General features: G+C 46.1%; 1 protein-coding gene across 5 annotated transcripts in view; it reads right to left on the reverse strand.

Annotated features, from left to right (window-relative positions):
* Nucleotides 1–24,896, reverse strand: part of banp (BTG3 associated nuclear protein) — a 314,498-nt gene that overhangs the window by 196,486 nt on the left and 93,116 nt on the right. For 3 of the 5 annotated variants that reach the window (XM_072518077.1, XM_072518074.1, XM_072518076.1), the window contains exons 3-4: nucleotides 23,707–23,813; nucleotides 21,140–21,339 (exon numbers count right to left, since the gene is read on the reverse strand). In XM_072518077.1, the coding sequence (XP_072374178.1) occupies nucleotides 21,140–21,339; nucleotides 23,707–23,813 (307 nt within the window). Of the gene's footprint in view, nucleotides 1–21,139; nucleotides 21,340–22,052; nucleotides 22,076–23,706; nucleotides 23,814–24,896 lie in introns of those variants that run through there. The other 2 variants (XM_072518079.1, XM_072518078.1) reach the window with 2 other exon arrangements.

A 24,896-nucleotide genomic window follows, 5' to 3' on the forward strand; every position in this document is an offset into this window, starting at 1 on the left:
TGCAGGACAGAGTCATCTCAAAGAAATGGGTGGGGGACGGTAAGGTGTCGGATATATATAGGGAAATGAGAGACGAAGGGGAGACTATGATGGACGAACTAAAAGGGAAATGGGAAGAAGAGCTAGGGGAGGAGATTGAGGAGGGGATGTGGGCAGATGCCCTAAACAGGGTAAACTCGTCGTCCTCGTGCGCCAGGCTAAGCCTGATTCAGTTTAAGGTATTACACAGGGCACATATGACTGGAACACGGCTCAGTAAATTTTTTGGGGTGGAGGATAGGTGTGCGAGGTGCTCGAGAAGCCCAGCGAATCATACCCATATGTTTTGGTCATGCCCGGCACTACAGGGGTTTTGGATGGGGGTGACAAAGGTGCTTTCAAAAGTAGTAGGAGTCCGGGTCGAACCAAGCTGGGGGTTGGCTATATTTGGGGTTGCACAAGAGCCGGGAGTGCAGGAGGCGAAAGAGGCCGATGTTTTGGCCTTTGCGTCCCTAGTAGCCCGGCGCAGAATATTGCTAATGTGGAAAGAAGCCAAGCCCCCGGGGGTGGAGACCTGGATAAATGATATGGCGGGGTTCATAAAGTTAGAGCGGATTAAGTTCGTCCTAAGGGGGTCGGCTCAAGGGTTTACTAGGCGGTGGCAACCGTTCGTCGAATATCTTGCGGAAAGATAGATAGGGGAGAACAAAGAAGGCAGCAGCAGCGGCCCAGGACTTGGGGGGGGGGGGGGGGGGGGGGTATGGCCTGAGACAAGGCAGTTGCCAATTAGGGCTAGTTTTTTTTTTTTTGTTTTGTTATTTAATATTTATTTATTTGTTGTTGTTTTTGTTTAAATTTAAAAAAGGTCATTATTATCTGTATTGTTACAATGTTGTGTAAAGGATGCACAATGTACTGTGTTGGTTGACCAAAAATTTTCAATAAAATATTATTTAAAAAAAAAAAGAAACATACGGAAGATATACAAGATTTCGAAGACAGATTTTTACATGTCTGGAAAGAATATTCAGGAATGAAACTCCAAAATGAGACTGACACTTGGGATAAAAGCACTTTAGGGTTAATTAAAACGGCTTTTGTAGCCGGTATTAAACCTGAAATATCTAATGCTTTGAATCTGATTTTACCAAATTGCGCCACAGCTGGTACAGATCACGAAACAGTTGGCCGATGCATTCAGATCGATCGCGGTATGCGGAACCAGACAAACTATAACACTGCGGCTGCTCAAATTCAGCCTGTGTTACCCGCTGCTCCAGCAGCAGCTGCTGCAGCCCCTGCAGGGATATCAGCAGTAACTACAACCTCCCCAGAAGCATCGGGTTCCGCATGCACCCTTGCTCCATTAAAATCACACAAGAAACTTCCACGCTGTCTTTTTTGTGGTAAACTGAAAATGAAAATCGCTTATTGTCACAAGTAGGCTTCAAATGAAGTTACTGTGAAAAGCCCCTAGTCGCCACATTCCGGCGCCTGTTCGGGGAGGCTGGTACGGGAATCGAACCGTGCTGCTAGCCTGCCCTGGTCTGCTTTAAAAGGCAGCGTGCCCAGTGTGCTAAACCAGCCCCTAGGGCATTGGATGGTGTCAGGTTATTATAAACAACGACTCGAGGAGACTTCCGGTTGCGGCAGGGATGAGCTAGCCGCACGTTTCGGCGGCTCCAGCTCCGACGGAACTTCGGGCTCTTTTAAGAGCCCCAACGGGGACTTGGACAGCCGTAAAACCCGGTGCGAGGCAAGGGAGCCCCCCCCAAAAGACGGAGGGAAAAACCGGCGGCGGCGGCTGCAGCCCAAAGAATCTGCAGCCAGAAGATCAGAGAGAGAGAGAGAGAGGGGGAGTGAAACAAAATGGCGGCGGAGAAACCACAGGTGACATGGGGGCCTGAGCAGGACGAGGTGGTGAGACGGTGCGTGGACCTGCTGAAGAAGGAGGTAATGACCCCGTTGTTACAGGCAATTGAGGGGCTGAAGGAGACTTTAAAGACCCAGGAGACGGAACTTCGCGTGGTGGAGCAGAAGGTGTCAGGTATTGAGGACGAGGTCCTGGGCCTGGCGGTCAAGGCTCAGACGCACGAGGCACTTCATAAAAAGTGTGCCGACAGGATTGAGGCCCTTGAAAATGGAGCGCGAAGGAAGAACCTTAGGATACTAGGTCTCCCGGAGGGTGTGGAAGGAGTGGACTGTGGAGTGTACGCAAGTAAGATGCTGAGCTCACTGATGGGTGCTGAGGCCCCTGCGAGCCCCATGGAGGTGGAGTGGGCAAATCGGATCCCGGTGAGAAGACCAAAAGCGGGAGAACCACCGAGGGCGATAATCGTGCGATTCTACCGCCTTAAGGACAGAGAAGAGGTCCTGAGATGGGCCAAAAAGGTGTGGAGTAGCAGATGGGAGAATGCGGTGGTAAGGATCTACCAGGATTGGAGTGCGGAGGTGGCGAGAAGGAGGGCGAGCTTCAACCGAGCCAAAGAGGTTTTGCACAAAAGGAAGGTGAAGTTTGGGATGCTGCAGCCGGCAAGACTATGAGTCACGCATCAGGAGAGACAATATTATTTCGAGACGGCGGAGGAAGCATGGTCCTTCATCAATGAAGAGAAACTGGACCGGAACTGAGGGACTGATGCTGCAGGGAACTGTTATTGTTGTTATTATTGTTTTTGTTAATGGGATGGTGAAAGTTAAGCGAGAAGTAAACAGGGAAGGGGGGGGACACTGGGGAAATGTGGGCGCCGGTGAGGGGGGAGAGGCGGGACATAGTCAGAGAATGGGGAAGGAAAGGGGGAGGGGAAAGGGAGCTGCGCCATAAGAGGCGGGACAGGTAAAGGGATGTTCCCGCGCCAGAAAGAATAAGGCGGGAAAACAGGCGCAAGGCGGATGGGAGTTCCCTCACACCGGGGGGGCCGAGGAGCAGGCAGGAGTAGCCGGGGTCAGTTGAAGTCAGCTGACTTACGGAAGTGATATGGGGGGAGCAATCAAGCTAGATAGGGATCTAGCCGGGGGGGGGGGGGGGCTGCGGAAATCCAAAAGGAAATGGCTAAAGAGAAGGTGGTCGGGGGCGGAATGCGACACTGGGGGAGCGAGCGGGAGCGCGGAGGCGGGATATGGGACTGGCCTAGAGAAGGTAATGGCTAGTTGACACGGGAGGGGGGCAGGTAGCCCCCCAGTGAGGCTGATCACGTGGAACGTGAGAGACCTGAATGGGCCTATAAAAAGGGCCCGAGCGCTCGCGCATTTGGAAGGACTAAGGGCAGACGTGGTTATGCTCCAAGAGACGCACCTAAAGGTGGCGGACCAAGTTAGGCTAAGGAAAGAATGGGTGGGACAGGTGTTCCACTCAGGACTGGACGCAAAGAACAGAGGGGTGGCCATTTTGGTGGGGAAACGGGTAGCATTTGAAGCAAAGAACATCGTAGCAGATAGTGGAGGTAGATATGTAATGGTGAGTGGTAGGCTGGAGGGAATGGAGGTCGTGTTGGTTAATGTGTATGCCCCAAATTGGGACGATGCGGGGTTCATGAGACGGATGCTGGGGCGTATTCCGGACCTGGAGGCAGGAAATTTGATTTTAGGAGGGGACTTCAATACGGTGCTGGACCCGGGGCTAGATAGATCCAGCTCAAGGACTGGAAGAAGGCCGGCAGCGGCCAAGGTACTTAAGGGGTTTATGGACCAAATGGGGGGTGTGGATCCATGGTGATTTCTTAGACCCAGGGCTAGGGAGTATTCCTTCTTCTCCCACGTCCATAAAGTGTACTCCCGGATAGATTTTTTTGTTCTAGGAAGGTCGTTGATCTCTAGGGTGGAAGAAGCTGAATACTCAGCCATAGCGGTTTCGGATCATGCCCCACATTGGGTGGACCTGGAAGTAGGAGAGGACAGGGAGCAGAGAACACTCGGGCGATTAGATGTGGGACTGATGGCGGATGAGGGAGTGTGTGCAAGAGTGAGGGGGTGTATCGAGAGATACCTGGAGGTCAATGACGACGGCGAGATCCCTGTGGGAGTGGTCTGGGAAGCACTAAAAGCGGTGGTCGGAGGAGAGCTGATTTCTATTGGGGCCCACAAAAGGAAAACAGAGGCCAAGGAAAGGGATAGATTACTGGGGGAGATTTTAAGGGTGGACAGGGAATTTGCAGAGACCCCGGAGGAGGAGCTGTACAGGGAGAGGAGACGACTCCAGACCGAGTTTGACCTTCTGACCACCAGAAAGGCGGAGGTACTGTGGAGGAAGGCACAGGGGAGGAGGTATGAATATGGGGAAAAGGCTAGTCGCCTGTTGGCGCACCAACTGCGAAAGAGGGCAGCAGCGAGGGAGATAGGAGGAATTAGGGATGAAAGGGGAGACACCGTGCGAAGGGCAGGAAAGATAAATGAGGTGTTTAAGACCTTTTATGAAGAACTGTATAGGTCTCAGCCCCCAGAGGGAGAGGAGGGGATGCGGCAGTTCCTGGACCAGTTGAGGTTCCCGAAAGTGGAGGAGCAGGCGGTGGCAGGCCTGGGGGCGCCGATTGAGGTGGACGAGGTTATTAAGGGACTGGGAAGCATGCAAGCAGGGAAGGCCCCGGGGCCAGACGGGTTCCCGGTGGAATTCTACAGAAAATATGTGGACTTGTTGGCCCCGTTGTTGGCAAGGACGTTCAATGAGGCCAGGGAAGGGGGGACACTACCCCCGACAATGTCGGAGGCGACGATATCGCTAATTTTGAAGAGGGACAAAGGTCCGATGCAGTGTGGGTCCTATAGACCTATTTCACTATTGAACGTGGACGCCAAACTACTAGCAGAGGTGCTGGCATCGGGGATAGAGGACTGTGTCCCAGGGGTGGTGCACGAAGACCAGACAGGGTTCGTAAAAGGGAGACAATTGAATGTTAACGTGCGACGGCTATTAGGGGTGATAATGATGCCCTCAGTGGAGGGGGAGGCAGAGATAGTGGCGGCAATGGACGCAGAGAAGGCATTTGATAGGGTGGAGTGGGAGTATTTATGGGACGTGTTAAGGAGGTTTGGGTTTGGGAACGGATTTATTCGCTGGGTTAGACTACTTTATGGGGCACCAACGGCAAGCGTAGTTACAGGTCGACATAGATCGGAGTATTTCCGATTATATAGGGGAACAAGACAGGGATGCCCGCTGTCTCCATTGTTGTTTGCGCTGGCAATTGAACCTCTGGCCATGGCGCTGAGAGACTCCAGAAAATGGAGAGGGGTGACTAGAGGGGGAGAAGAACACCGAGTCTCGTTATACGCGGATGACCTATTGCTATACGTGTCGGACCCAGCGGGGGGGATGATAGAGGTTATGCGAATCTTGAGGAGGTTCGGGGAATTTTCGGGGTATAGGTTAAACATGGGGAAGAGTGAATTATATGTGATACATCCAGGAGACCAGAGTAGAGAGATAGAAGGCTTACCGCTAAGGAAAGTGGAAAGAAACTTCCGATACTTGGGGATTCAGATCGCTAGGAGCTGGGGAACCTTGCACAGACTTAATCTGACACGGCTGGTAGAACAAATGGAGGAGGACTTTAAGAGGTGGGACATGCAGCCTTTATTGCTGGCGGGCAGGGTGCAGGCAATTAAGATGATGGTCCTCCCGAGGTTCTTATTTGTATTTCAATGTCTCCCTATTTTAATCACCAGGACCTTTTTTAATAAAATAGATAGGAGCATTACGAGCTTTGTGTGGGCAGGGAAAGTTCCGAGAGTAAGGAGGGGGTTCCTGCAGCGCAGTAGGGACAGAGGAGGACTGGCACTACCGAATTTGGGAGATTATTATTGGGCGCCAATGTGGCAATGATACGTAGATGGATGATGGAGGGTGAGGGAGCGGCGTGGAAAAGGCTGGAGAGAAGGTCCTGTAAAGGGACGAGTCTAGAGGCGCTGGTGACGGCGCCGCTACCGTTCTCACCGAAAAAGTACACCACAAACCCGATGGTGGCGGCAACACTGAACATATGGGGACAGTGGAGGCGACAGAGAGGGGTGCGGGGAGCCCTGGTGGGGTCCCCTATCAGGAACAACCATAGGTTCGCCCCAGGAAGAATGGATGGAGGATTTCAGAGCTGGTACCAGTTGGGAATTAGGTAGGTGGGAGATTTATTCATAGATGGGACTTTTGCGAGCTTGGGAGCACTGGAGGAAAAGTATAAGTTACCCCGGGGGAATTTCTTGAGATATATGCAGGTGAGGGAGTTTATTAGACAACAGGTGAGGGAATTTCCGCGGCTCCCGACACAGGGGATACAGGACAGGGTGCTTTCAGGGGTGTGGGTCGGAATGGGCAAGGTGTTAGAGATTTATAGAGAGATGAGGGAAGAGGGGGAGGAGTCGGTGGGCGAACTAAAAAGAAAGTGGGAAGAAGAATTAGGGGAGGAGATAGAGGAGGGTATGTGGGCTGATGCCCTAAGCAGGGTAAATTCCTCTTCCTCATGCGCCAGGCTTAGCCTGATTCAATTTAAGGTGCTACATAGAGCACACATAACGGGGGCAAGATTGAGCAGGTTCTTTGGAGCGGAGGACAAATGTGGGAGGTGTGGCGGGAGCCCGGCAAACCACGCACATATGTTTTGGGCGTGCCCGGCACTGGAAGGGTATTGGAAGGGAGTGACGGGAGTGATTTCGCAGGTGGTGAAGGCCCGGGTCAAACCAGGCTGGGGGTTAGCTCTATTTGGAGTTGCGGAAGAGCCGGGAGTGCAGGAGGCGAAAGAGGCCGATGCCGTGGCCTTTGCGTCCCTCGTAGCCCGGCGCAGGATCCTACTCATGTGGAAGGAGGCGAAACCCCCGGACTGGAGGCCTGGGTAAACGATATGGCGGGGCTTATTAAACTGGAGCAGATAAAGTTTGCCCTGAGAGGATCGGCTCAAGGGTTCACCAGGCGGTGGCAGCCATTTCTCGACTACCTAGGGGAACGTTAGAGGGAAGACGGATGACCAGCAGCAGCAACCCAGGGGGGAGGGGGAGGGGGGGAGGCAGTTGAGTATAGGTCAATAGAGTACGAGGTTTTGTTACTTGTATATTATTACTACTATTATTATTATTGTTAAAAAGTTAAAAAATTTCTGTTTTGTTACTGTTATCGTTTCGCTTGTTTTGTAAGCGGGAAAAATGTTGCTCAGGGAAAAAAATTTCAATAAAATATATTTTTTTAAAAAATAAACAACGACTCGAGTCAAGAAATGATAGTGACGTGTCCAATGACTCATTCAATAAGTTTCCACCCCGTGGCCAGACTGGCCAGTCACGAAACACGCACAGACAAGACACACCTAGAGTTACGTTCCAACAAGACACACCCAGACTTGCGTACAAGGATTCTAGACCCTCCCAGCCGTTCCCACATAGGGACGCACACAATGACGACAATGACATGAAGAAATGTTGAACAGCTTAACTCCAGCTCAAAGGTGTTTTATGTTTGATTCTTCAAAAAACTAATGAACCCCACTCTTAGTGATTCTTTCCATATTTCTCTACATGCACTTTTGGAACTGAAAAAGGATGGACTATATCCTTCTCATCACCCAATCCGCTGTAAAATTAAAAGGAAAGAATTGGATCCACGCATCACATGTGAAGCGCGCGTATAAATATTAAATCTGTAAAATGTTTACCGTAATATTCATTTTCAGTGATTTGATTGGCTTTGTAAATGTTGTACCAGAACTGAATGAGAACACATTCCATTACACATCTAAGATATATGCTAAAAATTTCAACATTTCTAATTATTGGATATGCATTGCAACCCCTACTAACTCAGGAGAGGGTATTCCCTTCTTAACTATTCACTTTAATGCTTCAGAAACAGCAGAATGGTACATTTATCAAAGTGTCCCTTGCTCTGTAGTGGTCCGTTCTGGAACATATTCATGTGAAAAAGGAAGGTACAAGAAATTTATTAACCTATGGAAATCAGCAGGCTATCCACTAAACACCTTTTCAGGATGGCACCAACTTAAATATAACTCTAACAAAGATCCTCAATGTATTAGCCTCCCAACTAATATTAAACAAAAAGGATCAATATGCCTCATTAGTAATCACTCTAAAGAGATGAAAATGGGCAATAGGTTTTGTACTAATTATTTGGATGTTAACACAGCTTATAAATGTACACAAAATTTATTACAAAGAACTGAACGGTCCTCAACAATAACAGGCATACATAACATCACAAATAATAAAACATTCTCAGATCATTGGTACTTAGAAGATATTTACTTATACTCTGCTTATCATGGGACTTATTTTATTTGTAATGACAAAGCATATTCCTGGCTCCCAAAATACTGGTCAGGGTCTTGCTATTTAGGATACACAGTACCTGCCATCCGTCATCTTCCTCATCTCCCTTATGTTTCAGATCCAACCACTTGAAGAAATAAACGTGCCTTAACATTACGAGATGCAATTTATGCTACAGTTATTCCTTTCTATTGGGAAGTAAGGATGGCCAATGAATTGAATAAAATAACAACCATCATACAAAACGTAGCCAATTACACCACCACTGCCCTAATTAAAATCTTTGACGAAATGAGAGCAATTCAAACCGTAGCATTACAAAATCGAATGGCACTTGACTATGTGCTAGCCGAAAAAGGTGGCACCTGCGCCCTGATTGGTGCGGAGTGTTGCACTTTCATTCCAGATAATTCGCAAGGAGTTAAAGATCTGGCATCACATATCCAAAAGGAAATCAAGAAACTTGATCCACCCCCAGATATCTCTATCTGGGAGAAACTTTGCGGGTGGTTGGGGCACACTGGAATGTCCACAGTAAGAATAATCTCTTTCTCCTGTGTAGCAGGATTCATTATTTACATAACATACCAGTGTATCTTGTGCAACAAACAACTATTCACTGAACGGAAGGGCCCAACAGTCAGAATGATTCACACTGACCCCCACTGCACCACCATCAGATGAAATAGAAATGCAATATTATTGTTGAAATGTTACTGATCAATCAATTATTTGACTGTATTATTAACATATTGCTAATAGATTAATACTGAATCAGTAGAATCAAATTCGATTAATTAATTAATTGTTATTTTATAATAATGATTCTTTAAGAATTATAATAATTGTTGCTGAAATGCTTGTAATGCAATGCTTGCCCACTCTATTGTTTAAAACTGCAATGACACTATGAATGAGTTCTTCTTTGCGCTTTTACCTATCCTATCGGATTTATTATATTGTTTATCTTATTGTGATATATCTCACTTGATCTTTTGATTTATCAAAAGCGCGGACTGATAGTAATCGACTATTTCCTGATAGATCTGATAGGTAAAAGGCTATTTAGTGTAAATATTAAGCCCCAGTTTTAAAACCCATGTTAAAATGAGGATTTCAGCACTCATAACCTCAGATCATGACAAAACACATAGCTTCAACAGAGACACAAAAAGCCTGACAGATGCATAAACTAATTGGAGATAAAAACATTTTCACTAAGCAAGATGAAAAAGCTATTGTTCTAATAAACGTATTTTCAAAGACAGTTTGACATTAAGAAATGAGCTGTACCAGTAATCAGATCAAGGACGAAGTAGGCACCATAGCAACATGAAGGCACCATTGTTCAAAATGTGGATAAAGCAAAGTCAGCAGAAAACCAGTAGAAACCAGTCTTGATAATAGCACAGAATCGCATTCCATAACATACACAAATATTTAAACATGAAACATTCAGAACTTATGTTGCACATTAAGGATTGACAGCTAACCATCGAATTAAATGTATTTGATTCTAGCCCAAACCAATTAGGACGACATAGAGGTGTAGATAGATGGCTCAAGACTGATAGGATTTCCTTTAAACATGATGGTCCATATGGCCATCTTTATTCCGGGATAATCCTATACTTTGACCTAACTATTCGCTATCTCTATTTTTCATATTTTCACTTTTCCACTCTAACTCTTGGAAGTAAATGCAAGCTGTTTTGCCGTCAGCAAGAAACCATTTCTGTATTATTTTGAAAGTTAAATTGTGTACAAGTTACTTCTCTTCAAGTACTTTTGCTGGCCGGACCTTTTTGAGAATAGATTTACGTTTCTCCTAATTGTAATCAAATAGAGGCAATAAAGATTCTTGTTTGCATCCGAGAAGTTTAACTCAAATTTCTACTGAGTTTTAGTGTCGCAAGACCTCACTAATTCCGCACGGTAGATCTCATTAGAGGGGTTATTGGGGAACGGGGATAGGGTGGAAGTGAGGACTTAAGTGGGTCGGTGCAGACTCGATGGGCCGAATGGCCTCCTTCTGCACTGAATGTTCGATGTTCATAGCAAGATTATCCTTCCTCAAATAAAGAGAGCAAAACTGCACACAATATTTATTCCAAGTGTGGTCTCACCAAGGCCCTGTGTAATTGCAGCAAGACATCCCTGCTCCTGTACTGAATCCTCTCACTATGAAGGCCAACATACCATTTGTTTTCCTTACCGCCTGTGGAACCTGCATGCTTACTTTCAGCAACTGGTGTACAAGACACTCAGGTTTGGTTGCACATTCCACTCTCTCAATCCTTAGCTATTCAGATAATAATTTACCTTCCTACTTTTGCTGCCAAAGTGGATAACCTCACATATATCCATATGTGCCAAGCTTTTGCCCACTCACTCAACGTTTCCTCCAGAAGGTGGCCATAGAAATCTTTCAAGCTCCACATAATACTTTATCGACAAGGCTACCTTATCACATAAAAAGTCTTATCTGCCACAAGCATTGAGTCAAACCTCCAACCTGGTCTCCGCACGTGTCCTGTCTCAAACCTCACGTCACCAAATGCGGTGCGAAATTACGATCCCTGCATTCTCTACCCCCACGACCCCACAACAACACCATCTTCCCCACCACAAAGAAATCAGTACGGGAGTATACACCATGAACACGAGAAAGGGTATTCCCTCACTTCCAGGTGCCTAAACTGTCACTGGTCCACCCCCCATCTGATCCATAAAAATACACAACTCCCTCGGCATCCCCAACCTAGCCATTGACTTGGAACTGGATCGATCTACCCTAGGGTCAAATACACAATTAAAAACGCCCCGATAATCAACTGATCGGGATCCAAGTCCGGGATGGACACCAACAACTTGTTAATAAGGTCAGTGTTGTCCCAGTTGGGTGCATACACATTCACTAATACCACCGATACCTCCGCTAACGCCCCACTCACCATCACAAACCAGCCCCCAAGAGTCTCGCACCTCCATGGGTACCACAAATGCCGGCTTTTTATTGAACAGTATCGCAAACCCCCTTCGACATAGAATCAAACTTACAGTGGAACATCTGCCCCACCCATCCCTTCCTTAACCGCATCTGATCCTTCACCCGTAGATGTGTCTCCTGCAGGAAAACCACAGCTGCCTTCAAATCTTAAGTTGCGCAAACACCCAAGACCATTTAACCCACACATATTCCACATTGCAATCCTCACCGGGGGTTTCCGACCTCCCCCTCTGCCAAGGTCCGCCATCGTCACATAACCCAAACCCCAGCCAACCATCCGCCCCTTCACTAACCTGGGCCAGTCCAAAATGACCACCCTCTCCATCCTCACCTAATCCCAACCAAAAACCCAACTGCGTCACCAGTCCACTCCCTCCACCCTGACTGAAAACCAAATATTAGATGTACATAACACATCTTTAAAAAGTACCGAGCATTCCAGGCCCTCCCCGACTCAAGCTCCTCGACAAAGTCATTCACCTCTTCCAGCATCAAAAAATAACGTTCTCAAGTCACCCAATGTTTGCGGGTACAGTACCGCAAACCGAACCTATCGAAAGAGTGCTACCTTGGCCTTGTTAAACCACGCCCGTCGCTTGGCCAGGTCAGCCCCAATGTCTTGATAAATCCGCATATGATTTCCCTCCCAGCTACTCAAGTCTCCTTGGCCCACCTCAGAATCTTTTCCTTGTCCTGGAATTTGTGCGTATGCACAATCATCGCCCGTGGCAGATCCCCAGCCCTCGGCCTCTGTTTCAAGGACCAATGGACACGATCCACACTAGGAGCCTTAATCGCAGATACTCTCCTCCAACAACTTCTCAAACATCTCGAGACGTAGCCCGTGGCACTCATTCCCTCCAACCCTGTCGGCTAACCCACATTTGAAGGTTCTGCCGCATGGACCGATTCTCCTGGTCGTCCATCCACGCACTCAGCACCTTGCAGTCCTCCCTCAGCATCGCCATCTTCGCCTTCAACTAAACAATCCGGACATTATTGTCCGACACTGCCCTTTCTATCTCTTGGATTGTCACACCTTGCGCTTCCAAACGCTTCTCCACACGATCCTAGGTCCCGCAAAGAGGGGCTGCTGCTCCCTCAATCGCAATAGACCAGTCTCCTTGCATGCACCTCCTTTCGTGTTGACAAAATTCCCCCTTAATAAAGTCCATCAACTGCCCCACAGGCAGTATGGCAGCCAGCGATGTTGCACCTTCCCCATCCGCCAACTTTTCTAAAGGTGCTACACCACGGGTGCTCCGGTTTCCTCCCACAAGTCCTTGAAAACATGCTGTTAGGTAAGTTAAGTAATCTGGACATTCTGAATTCTCCCTCTGTGTACTCTAACAGGTGCCTGAATGGGACAACATGGAGCTTTTCACAGTAACTTCATTGCAGTGTTAATGTAAACCTATTTGTGACAATAAAGATTATCATTTTTACAATTGTCCTCCAACTCCGCAGCCAGGGCTCTCACTGACTTTTGCCGGGTCTGATACCCCACCAATATTCCACTCTGGGGGAAGAGACCACCACCCTCCTCTCACTTCACACTGTATCCACAAAGGTTACCCATTAAAGGGGCCGAAATGGCGAAAGCCAACACCTCCAAGCAGAAGTCACTTTGTGTGCGACCACCAGATGTCCCATAGCCGCCACTGGAATTCTTGATTTCCCTTTATTTCCATTTCTTCTTCAAATTCCTAGGGGTACACATCTCCAAAAATCTGTCCTGGTCCACCCACGTTGACGCTACTACCAAGAAAGCACAACAGTGCCTATACTTCCTCAGGAAACTCGACACATCCACATCAACTCTTACCAACTTTTACAGATGCACCATAGAAAGCTCCCTATCAGGCTGCATCACTGCCTGGGATGGCAACTGCTCGGCCCAAGACCGCAAGAAACTTCAGAGAGTTGTGAACACAGCCCAGTCCATCACACGAACCCGCCGCTCATCCATTGATTCCATCTACCTGGGGAAAGCGGGCAGCATAATCAAAGACCCCTCCCACCGGCATCCTCACTCTTCCAATTTCTCCCATCGGGCAGGAGATACAAGCACGAACAGATTCAAAAACAGCTTCTTCCCCACTGTTACTAGACTCCTAAATGACCCTCTTATGGACTGACCTGATTAACACACCGCTGTATGCTTCACCAAATGCCGGTGTTATCTATATACATTGTGTACCTTGTGTTGCCTATTATGTATTTTTCTTTTATTTCCTTTTCTTTTCATGTACTTAATGATCTGTTGAGCTGCTTGCAGAAAAATACTTTTTGCTGTACCTTGGTACACGTGACAATAAACAAATCCAATCCAATCTTTTATTTTACCTTGATTGCTTTTTTTGTCTGGGAATCGTAAATTGAGATATACCTTTAAGTCAAGCGGAGGAAGTATAGAATTCAAAATTTTAAATAGCTTTACAACTGGAACTTTATGTCCTTAAGTTTTGTGTGTGGGAAAGGAAACCCCAGACTTTCTGGCACCCACCAGATTGGAGGGAGTCGATCGATTGGTTTGCTGCTGGCCAAAGGATTGGCCAGGGTCAGTGTTCTGCCTGACAACAAACAGCTGTTGGTTGCTGCCAGGTGGGAGTTTTTGGAGAGAACCCAGCAGAAGACCTTCGAAGTAAAAAGTTGTGTTTTCTCCCTTGCTCAGCTGCTGCCTGCTGTCTCTACAAGTCTACAGTGAAGACCATTACAAGTTGAAGGAAAATACTTTTTAAAAAATAAATAAATTTAGAGTACCCAATTCTTTCTTTCCAATTAAGGGGCAATTTAGCGTGGCCAATCCACCTACCCTGCACATCTTTGGGCTGTGGGGGAGAAACCCATGCAGACACAGGGAGAATGTGCAAACGCCACACGGACAGTGACCTGAGGCCAGGACCGGACCCGGGTTCTCTGTGCCGTGAGGCAGCAGTGCCAACATCTGCGCCACCGTGTCACCCCTATGTTGAAGGAGAAGATAACATACAACTGAAGGCCAAAACTGCATAAAGGAATTAACTGGAAGATATCCACCTGAAGTCAATGATCTCTATCTTTTGTTTTTTGTCAGTATTTTCTTCCCACTCCACCACTCTTTCCCATTATGGTGTGTGTGTGTGTATATAAATATAGGTGAGTTAGAAAGGGGTGGTTGGGAATTAGATAGTAGTAACCAGTTGTATTGTTGGCTATTTAATACTAATTAATGTTAAACATTAGAAGGTTATTTGTGTTACAATTTACAAAATAGGTGGCTGTACTTAATCACGATCAAACCAGACATTGGATATTTAACTTAATTTTCACCTGTGTTGCGACCCTGGGTCAAGTGGGGCTGGAATTGTCTGCGCACTCGTCCAGGGTGTCATGAAACAATGAGTGGATTTTACCAGAAATTTGTTCGAAGTCTCAGCACCATAAGTTGCTCCCCGAGAACCTTGTTAAAGAAAGTTAGGAAATTCAACTGGACAGGGGCTCGCGAAGCCGCTTTTGAAGGCATGAAAGCCATATTAATGAATGAACTGCTCTTTGCATGCCAAATTACAATAAACTATTCAAAATGGCTATTGACGCCAGTTCCGTGGATGGAGGAGCGGTGTTGGGAGCAGTGTTGTCATCCAATCAGTTATTTTTCAAGAAAACCTATCTCTTGCCAACAGGAATATTCCACAATTAAAAAGGGAACAGTTAAGTCTGGTCTTGGCTCCTCAAAATGTAAAATATATGCTTCAGTGAATCAAGAACGGATGGTAGTTTAGAACAAAAAACAAAGAGAGCAAAGAACAATACAGGAAAAGAACAGGCCCTTCAGCCTTCCAAGCCTGCGCCAATCACGTGTCCAATCTAGACCAACCGCCTGTATCCTTCTATACCCCATCTGTTAATGTGCCTCCAGATAAGTCTTAAAGGCCGCTAATGTATCTGCTTCAACCACCATGTTGCGGGGAAAATCAACATTGTTACTGATGCTCTATTGCGTATGTGACTTTTAAAATGATTCTCTGTGGGTCACTGATGAAGTCGAATTAATTTGCATACCAGAAATTTGTAGGAATTTGTAACCTGTATTTCAATGTAGTTTGAAGAGAATTTTATTTTGGAGAATGACATATATGTAAAGTCAAGAATTAAGAGAAATATCACAATAAGAAATAGTAAGAAGTCTGACAACACCAGGTTAAAGTCCAACAGGTTTGTTTCGAATCACTAGCTTTCGGAGTACTGCTCCTTCCTCAGGTGAATGAAGAGGTGGGTTCCAGAAACATATATATATATATATATGTATATATATATATATATATATATATATATATAGAAAATATATAGACAAAGTCCAAGGTGCAATACGATACTTTGAATGCGAGTCTTTGCAGGTAATTAAGTCTACAGGTCCTGACGGAGCAACTGGAGAGAGGGATAATCTCAGGTTAAAGAGGTGTAAATTGTCTCAAACCAGGACAGTTGGTAGGATTTCGCAAGCCCAGGCCAGATGGTGGAGGGTGAATGTAACGCCATGAATCCAAGTTCCCGGATGAGGCCGTAGTCATGTGTGCGGAACTTGGCCATAAGTTTCTGCTCGGCGATTCTGTGTTGTCGCGCGTCCTGAAGGCCGCCTTGTAGAACGCTTACCCGAAGATCAGAGGCTGAATGCCCTTGACTGCTGAAGTGTTCCCCTACTGAAAGGGAACATTCCTGCTTGGTGATTGTCGCGCGATGTCCGTTCATGCGTTGTCGCAGCGTCTGCATGGTCTCGCCAGTGTACCATGCTTCGGGACATCCTTTCCTGCAGCGTATGAGGTAGACAACGCTGGCCGAGTCGCACGAGTATGTACCACGTACATGGTGGGTGGTATTCTCACGTGTAATGGTGGTACGCATGTCGATGATCTGGCACGTCTTAAGATTATCGACATGGGTACCACCATTACACGCGAGAACACCACCCACCAGGTACGTGGTACATACTCGTACCACCTCTTTATCTTGTGATTATCCCTCTCTCCAGTTGCCGGCATCTCCACATCACAATAAGAAATGTTATTTAGTCTGTAACAGAAAACCAATCACTTCCAGATGAATTTTCTTTTTTTAGGTGGAGGTGTTATATCTGTCCCTAATATGGTTTATATCTAGGGTTGAGAATGTAGAGTTCTGCTTTTAGACATTGTTTTAGACAATTGGGCATTGTTTATTTTTGGTTTGGTTTAATACACCTTTCTGTGTTTACAAATCATGCTTGAATATTTGACCCAACTGAGAGGCATTTAGGAGCAAGAAAGCATTGAAGTTGTGATGGAAAAAATGCTGAGGATGGAGCTATGCTCAAAAATACATATTTCCAACCCCAGTTCCCAAAGTGGGGGATATAATGGGGCTGCTCAAGCGATTTAGGGCTTTCTCAGGATACAAATTGAATTTGAAGAGCGAGTGCTGTTTGGTCTCTCGCTGGGGAAAGGAGCTGGCTTGGTGGGGGGGGGGGGGATTGCCGTTTTGTGTGGCAACTACTCACTTCAGGTATCTGGGGGTGCAGGTGGCTCGAGACTGGGCTCGGCTCCATAAATTGAATTTTACCAGCCTGGTGGGCAGGGTCAAGGCAGGTCTGTTGCGGTGGGACAGCCTCCCCCTATCACTGGCAGGCTGGGTAGCTGGTAAAGATGAATGTCGCCGCAATTTTTATTCTCATTTCATTGTTTACCGTTCTTCTTGCCAAAAGCATTTTTTTTTAAATTTGGGTGGAACGGTTGATTGCTTAGTTTGTCTGCCGCAGGTACGGTAGCGAGGATTCGGAAAACAGTGCTTCAGAAAGGGTGACAGTCAGACGGTTTGGCCCTACCGAATCTGATGTTTTATTATTGGCCGGCGAACGCCGAAAAGTTGCGGGTGTGGGGTAGGGAGCTGGAGGCAATGTGGGTGAGGATGGAGGCAGGCTCTTGTAGGGGGTCGGGATTGCGGGCATTGGCAACGGCCCCAGGAAAATATTCAGGTAGTCCGGTGGTGATGGCCACATTGAAAATATGGAGACAATTTAATTTAAGTTAGGGGCAGGGGTCGAAGTTGATCCCAACTCAAGAGAATCATTTGTTTGAGCCGGCGAGATTGGATGCGGAGTTTTGGGGTTGGGAGGAGCAGAGGGTCATGGAAACTAAGGAATTATTTCTGGAATGGCAGTTTGCGAGCTTGGAGAAGTTAGTGTAGAAATTGGGATTCCACGGAAAGACGCCTTTAGGTATATGCAGATGCAGGTACATCATTTTGCCAGGAGGGTTTTCTTGACATTTCCAGTGACACTGTCCTCCTTGTTGTTGGAGGGGTGTTGTTGATGACCGGATTAGTGGGGCTGAGGAAGGGGGGTAATCGCGGCTGTCCCACCGCAACAGATCCTGCCCACCAGGCTGGTAAAATTCAATTTATGGAGCCGGGCCCAGTCTCGAGCTACCTGCGCCCCGAGATACCTGAAGTGAGTAGTTGCCATACAAAACGACAATCCCCCGAAGCCAGCTCCCTTATGGGAGGACTCTGGAAGGTATGGTGTTGTTGGAGGGGATGACGGCCAAGTGGGAGGAGGAGCGGTGGTGGCGCTGGAGGAAGGGTTGTGGTGTGAGCTAATGCGGAGGGTGAACACCTCAACCTCGTGTGCGAGACTAGATTAATAAAATTAAAGGTGGTGCACAGGACCCACCTGCCGAGGTCAAGATTGAGCCCGTTGTTGGGGGGGGGGGGGGGGCACCGTGAGCAGCGTGGGAGGAGCCCCGGCCAAGCTGGCACATATGTTCTGGTCTTGTCCGAAGTTGGAGAAGTTTTGGGGTGCTTTCTTCAGCAATCTTACACTTGGAGCCCAGACCCCTGGAGGCCAAATTTGGATGGGGTGTCAGACCTGCTAACTGTGGGGGGGTGCGGTTATGGATGTTTTAGCCTTCGCCTCACTGATTGCTCACAGGTGGGTGCTGTTGGGGTGGAGGTCAACTTCCCCGCCCTGTGCTTCAGTGTGGTTGGGGGACCTGATGGGGTTTCTGTATCTTGAGAAGGTCAAGTTTTCAAAACTTGATGGGGTGGGGGCGCAATTAAGCGGTTGTATAAGAGATGGAGTCTGTTTATTCTTCACTTTAAAGAGTTGGTCATCGTCAGCTGCTAAGGGGGGGGGGGGGCAGTATTTTCCAAGGCATGTATGTATTGGTTGGTAGTGTGTGTGGGGGGGGTGGGGGCGTGGGGGAGCTTCTTCTTTTATTCTTTCTTATTGTATTGTTTTGTTTTATGTGTAAAATGTTAAAAAACAAATAAAATATATATTTTTTAAAAAGCTGAGAGATATGTCTGATAGGGCGAAGAGGCAGAAGTTGGTGGATTCCACCCTTGAGGTGGACCGCCAACACTCGCTGGCATCAACGGCAGAGCTGTTGGCGGAGCGGAAGAAGCTTCAGATGGAGTTTGAGTTGGTGAGTGGGATGTTTTACGCGTATGAGGAGGTCAGCTATTTATTGGCTCACCAGCTGAGGCAGTTGGCGGTCTTTTGGGACGTAGTCCAGGTTAAGGACTCGGAGGGAGGGTTGGTTTCTGCTCCAGAGACAATGGGGCTTTTGAGACCTTTTACCGGATCTAAACAAGTTTGAGCCTCCGGAGAAAGACTCGGCTATGGTACAGTTTCTGGATGGATTGGTCTTCACAGTGGTGGGGAGGGAAAGAGGGCAGGAGCTGGAAGCGCTCCTTGTGCTGGACGAAATTATGAACTGTGTTCGTTCAACGCAGTCAGGAAGGCACCAGGCCCAGACAGAATCCTTGTGGAATTTTTTAAAAAGTTTGCAATGGTGTTGGGGCCACATCTGTTAGACATGTTTAATGATTCTCCAATTCGTGGAGTGGTAATCTTGAATGTGGGTCATATAGGCCCATCTCTCTGTTGCTGGTGCAAAGATGTTGGCTACGGTGCTGGCTATCCGTTTGGAGAGGTGCCTGCCGGGGGTAATTGCTGAGGATCAGACAAGTTTTGATAAGGACCGGCAGTTGTTGGCCAACCTTGGGAGACTTCGGAATGTGGTGCTGTCGCCCTCGTCAGGGGTGGATCCAGAGGTAATCATCTCCATGGGCACAGAAAAAAAAAAAAAGAGTTGACGGGTGGAGTGAGGGTCCCTTTTTGAGGTATTGGGGCCGTTTGACTTCAGGCCCAAATTCATTCTGTGAGTTAGGCTTTTGTACAGGGCTCCCACTGCGAGTGTTTGTACTAATGCACTGAATTTGGGGTACTTCGGTTATATGGGGGTACAAGGCAGGGATGTCCACTTTCTCCGTTACGGTTTGCTTTCACAATGGAGTCGTTGGCCATAGCACTTGGGTCGTTGGCTGGGTAGAAGGGTATAGAGAAGGGAGGTAGGCAGCATAAGGTGTCCCTGTATGCAGATGATTTATTGCTGTACATCATGGACCCTCTCTCTAATGTGGGGAAGATAATGAAGGTGCTTAGAAAGTTTGCTTCCTTTTCAGAATATAAATTGAACGTGGGCAAGAATGAGGTGAACCCTTCTGGGAAGGAAGCTGGTCGGGAGAGGCTACCGTTTCGGCTGACCAGGATTAGTGGAATACGGGTGGCTCATGACTGGGCCTCATTTCACAAAGTGGAACCTGGCCACTCTGATAGAGGAGGTGTTGGTGGTTTGAAGAGATAGTTTTCCCTCCTGTTATCCTTGGCGTGGTGGGTTCAGGCAGTTAAGATGAACATTCTTGTTTACGTGTCACTGTCTCCCAGTCTTTCTTCTTCAATCTTTTTGCTTCGGATCAGCAAGTTGATTTCGACTTGGGTAGCGCGATGGTGCAATGGTTAGCCCTGCTGTCTCATGGCACCGAGGTCCCAGGTTCGGTCCCAGCACTCGGTCACTGTCCGTGTGGAGTTTGCACATTCTCCCAGTGTTTGCGTGGGCCCACAACGCAAAGATGTGCAGGTTAGGTGGATTGGCCACGCTAAATTGCCCCTTAATTGGAAAAAATGAATTGGGCACTCTAAATATATAGAAAAAAAAAGTTGATTTTGACTTTTGTTTGTGCGGGTAATCCCCCCCCCCCCCCGGGTTCGAAGGGCTTACTTGCAGAAGGATAGGCAGCTGGTAATGGGCAATAAAGAGTCAACGGAGGTGAGTGTATCTGGATATTGATGCTGACTGGTTCATCAGTTTTATAAATGCACAGGGTGAACTCTTCCTTTTGTGCAAATGTCTCTCGTATTTAACTTGATCATAGAACACTTTTTAAAAAAATGTTCAACAAAGAATACAAATCAGATAGTCAAAGATTTAGATGCTCAAAATAATTCACACTATGTGGAAAGTGAAGAAAATGCAATTAAAAACGCTGGGGCAAATTCTCTTTTGTGCTAATCGCCTCTTTAAACTATTGTTCTTTTGAATCCTTTCTGATCACCATCAGTTTCCATCAAATGATCATAGCAGCAAGTGATCTCACACATTTTACAAGTATAGCCACAGTAATTACGGTTACAATACCGAATTACATCAGTTTATTAATACAACATATGTGGGATATCAGAAGAAATAAAAAATTCACAGCAAGCCTGTAGCACATATTCAACCAAGTACAGACACTCCATGTGTGGTTTAAAAACTCCCACCTTTCACACTCTATGAAGGCAGTTAACAACAATCTGGAACGAAAGAGAAAATGCTGGAAAATCTCAGCAGGTCTGGCAGCATCTTTTGCGAGAGGAAAGAGCAAATGTTTCAAGTCCAATGACTATTTGTCAAAGCAAAGACAACAATCTGGATTTCACTCCATACAGCAGTTGGCCATTTCAAAGCAATATTGCACTTCGGCGTTGCACACAAGTTGCCTGCAATCTGTTTTCCTGAATGTTTGTTTCCACAGCACGAGGCTTACCTGCGAACTTTGTTCCATGTCTGTGTTGCACCCAGAGGAGATCCTGCCACCATGGGGACCTGGATAGGACTATTTTGTTTATTAAGAACCAAGTCTATTTTTTCTTCGATAGCTTTACAAGTTGCTTCCACAGCCTGGATTTTGGCTTCAATATTATCAAGACGCAAGCAAATGACTTGATTAATGTCAAAGAGAATAGACTGTAAAAAGAGAAAAGAAATAATAACAACGTTGCTCGCAAAATTGGATATATAACCAAATTTCCAAATTCTTAAATGGGTTTGCATTTTATCTATTCACTTTCAATGGTTACAGTGAATCAGTTTATTTTGTTTAAACGGACAAATATCTACTAAGCTTTAACGTTTTACATTTTTATAATGATCTTCCCTTGAGAAATGAATGCTAGACATCTCTGAAAGGAATATTTGAAAAGTTGGAAGTCATTTACAAACCAAGTCAAAAGTGATGGCAAGAATGAATAAATGAAAATGTCATTGCCAAATAGAAAGTATGTATAAGTCATAAACGTGATGAAAAATTCTCAAAATTATTTTCAATAATGAGAAAATATTACACATAGTAAGGACAACAATTAAGCTCGTTGAAAACACAGATTGCATTCCCACACAGGTACACTATAGGGTTAAAGTATTAATAAAAAAATGTCCAAACATTTCACTGATTTAAAGGAAAAATGTATATGCTGCTCATACGCACCATAATCCCAAATAACCCATATGAAATATCTATACACTGGAAATCTTTTTAGCACAGAATTCATAATCATCAAGTTTTAAATTATTTTTGAAACAAATACACCACATCAGATGTTAGTACTTTAATCACAGAAATTTGTAATTACTCCACCAAAAATCTTTTGGAAGATTATGTAATTAAGAAGCACACTTACAGGTTTCTCCCTTCGCTAGAGATGTAGCAACATCACCATCTAGTGGTTAAATTTGAGTACGGTACTGGTTATTAAATACTCTTATGACTGACTCAGAAATTGCTGGGCAAGCATTGCAAATTTCCTGGCGTTTATCATCATTAAAGCATATAATATACAAAATTATGGCAAAAAAGAGAACAGTAAGATTTGTTCATCATCACAAATTGGTGGGCACCGCTCTGCCATTAAAAACATAACAAATAGGAGTAAGCCATTCAAGCCAACTCCACCATTCATGGCAACACTTCTGCTTCAACATCATTTTCCTGCACTATCCAGATCCCTTGATGTTCTTAATATGTAGAAATTGGATAATCTCAGTTATGAACATACTCAACGGCTGAGCTGCCACAGCCCTCTGTAATGTTGTATTCTGTAAATAAATGCAGAATTGACTTCTGGTGGCAGTGATGTGCCACCAATCACAGGGGAAACACAGCCGAAGTTGGTGGAGGAAGAAAAGAAACGGGGGAGGAAGGGAGGGGAACCCCCCCTCCCCCAAAGAATACGACCGGGGGGGGGGGCTTAGGGGGACCACACGCCGAGCCAGAGGGCGGCAGAATGAAAATAGAAGAACTTAAGGGACGGACAAGACAAACCTTTCTGAATAATACAGGAAATAAACACGGCCAAAAATGTACATAACTGTTTATAAATTTTGAAAATGCCAATAAAAAGATTTTTTATAAAATAAAATAAATGTAGAATTAAATAAAGATTGGTATCTGGTTTCCTACTTTACCATTTGGCTTCAGAATGAATTAAGATAAATCAGTCCAACATAGTAAGTGGCCAGTCACAAAAATTATCATTCAAGTTAATTGACGTTATACTGTTCTTTTTAACTGAATTGGCAGAACGCAGACTTATGTTTCTGATTCCATAGAATCATAGAATTCCAAGTCCAGAAGGAGGCCATTCAGCTCATTTGAGTCTGCATCGACCCTCTGAAAGAGCACCCTACCTAGGCCCACTCCCCCATCCTATCCCGTAACTTAACATGTACATCCCTGGACACGAAGGAGCAATTTAGCATGGCCAAAACTTGCAGATCGTTGGATCGTGGGAGGAAATCCACGCAGCCACGGGGAGAAAGTGCAAACTCTATACAGACAGTCATCCAAGACCGGAATTGAACCCGGGTCTCTGGCACTGTGAGGCAACGATGCTAATCACTGTGCCACCCATACTTCCCAAAGTAGTTCTCAATTTCATCTGGCCCATCAATGTGTTCAGGAGTGTAAGATGGATATTTTGCTGCGAGGAAAGGAAAATGGTTTCCAGAGACCACTCTGTGTAGCTCAATATTGCAGAGCCATTCTCTCATCAGGTGATGAATGATGTGTAAAACCAAGAGTTGACTAAATTATTTGTATTTTTTATTCCAAATCAGGTGCCAACTTTTTGCACACAAATGAGTGTAGGGATGAGTTGCAGTTAAAAGTGTACAAACTGTAATGCTGTACCAACTTCAAACTTCAGAAAATGGTGCTTACTTCCAAAGATATTTTTTCACAGATCCATATATTTGAAATGTAATTCAGCAATAACTTCCAAACAATAATTCTGTAAAATCTTCAATTGACAGAAGCACACACTTTTCCGACTTTACCTTTATTGTTGCATCTTGGATTGGCTGCCCATTTGAAATATCTACACGTTGACGTTTAAAAGCTGGTTGTTCAATCCCATCTTCAGACTGATGATTTTCCAAAACATCTGAAACAAGTTAAGTCAGTTGTACATGTTCAGTATTTTGTAGATGTACAAAAGAGGTGGCCAAGTTTATTGCCTTCCATATCACATCGGCAAATACTGTGAAGTCTTGGAAGTCGCAAATAAAATTTGCTGCTCCCATTAGTTTGCACAAATATTGGAAACAGAATTAGTGTAGGCCCCTCAAAGAAATTTCAAGTTTGCCACTTCCACAGACATGCCCCAATCCCATCTCTCCCACTACTTTCCACAAATAACATGTTCATGCAGGTGCTCCTGGTAGGCAACAGAGTCACTGACATGGTATTAGCAGGAAGTCTCTAGACCAGGATTTTTCAACGGCGGGTCGTGACCTGCAGGTGCGCTGTGGGCAGGTGTCGGGAGGATCAGAGAGCGAACAGTCGCGGCGTTCTCAATGGCGGAGAAGCACCCAACAGCCGGGGCCGGCTTTTGTGCTGACCGTGATCGGCTTTTAAGTTGAGAATGCCGGCCAAGACGATCCTTTAAATACGAACGATGGAATCTTCCCACCAGAAGAGGTGGCAGCGAGCAGGTCACGCGCGCACGTATACTGATGCCCGTTCTTTGGATGGGAAATCACGGAGGAGAGATTCCTCCTTTTTATAGCTGTCAGCATGCAAGCAAGAGGACTGTGAAGAACTGAAGGTGCATCATTTTATAATAAAGGAAGAGAGGGCCTGAGACACAAACAGGCCACAATCTCACAACTGAATCTGGAGAGCTGCGCCTCAGAACAGCATGGTAGCACAAGTGGATAGCACTGGCTTCACAGCGCCAGGGTCCCAGGTTCGATTCCCCGCTGTGTCACTGTCTGTGCGGAGTCTGCACGTTCTCCCCGTGTCTGCGTGGGTTTTCTCCGGGTGCCGTCCGGTTTCCTCCCACAGTCCAAAGATGTGCAGGTTAGGTGGATTGGCCATGATAAATTGCCCTTAGTGATCAAAAAGGTTAGGAGGGGGTATTGGGTTACAGGGATAGGGTGGAAGTGAGGGCTTAAGTGGGTCGGTGCAGACTCGATGGGCTGAATGGCCTCCTTCTGCATTGTATGTTCTATGACATCACATTAAA

This window comes from Scyliorhinus torazame, chromosome 10 (assembly GCF_047496885.1).
Source record: "Scyliorhinus torazame isolate Kashiwa2021f chromosome 10, sScyTor2.1, whole genome shotgun sequence".
Lineage (NCBI taxonomy): Eukaryota > Metazoa > Chordata > Chondrichthyes > Carcharhiniformes > Scyliorhinidae > Scyliorhinus > Scyliorhinus torazame.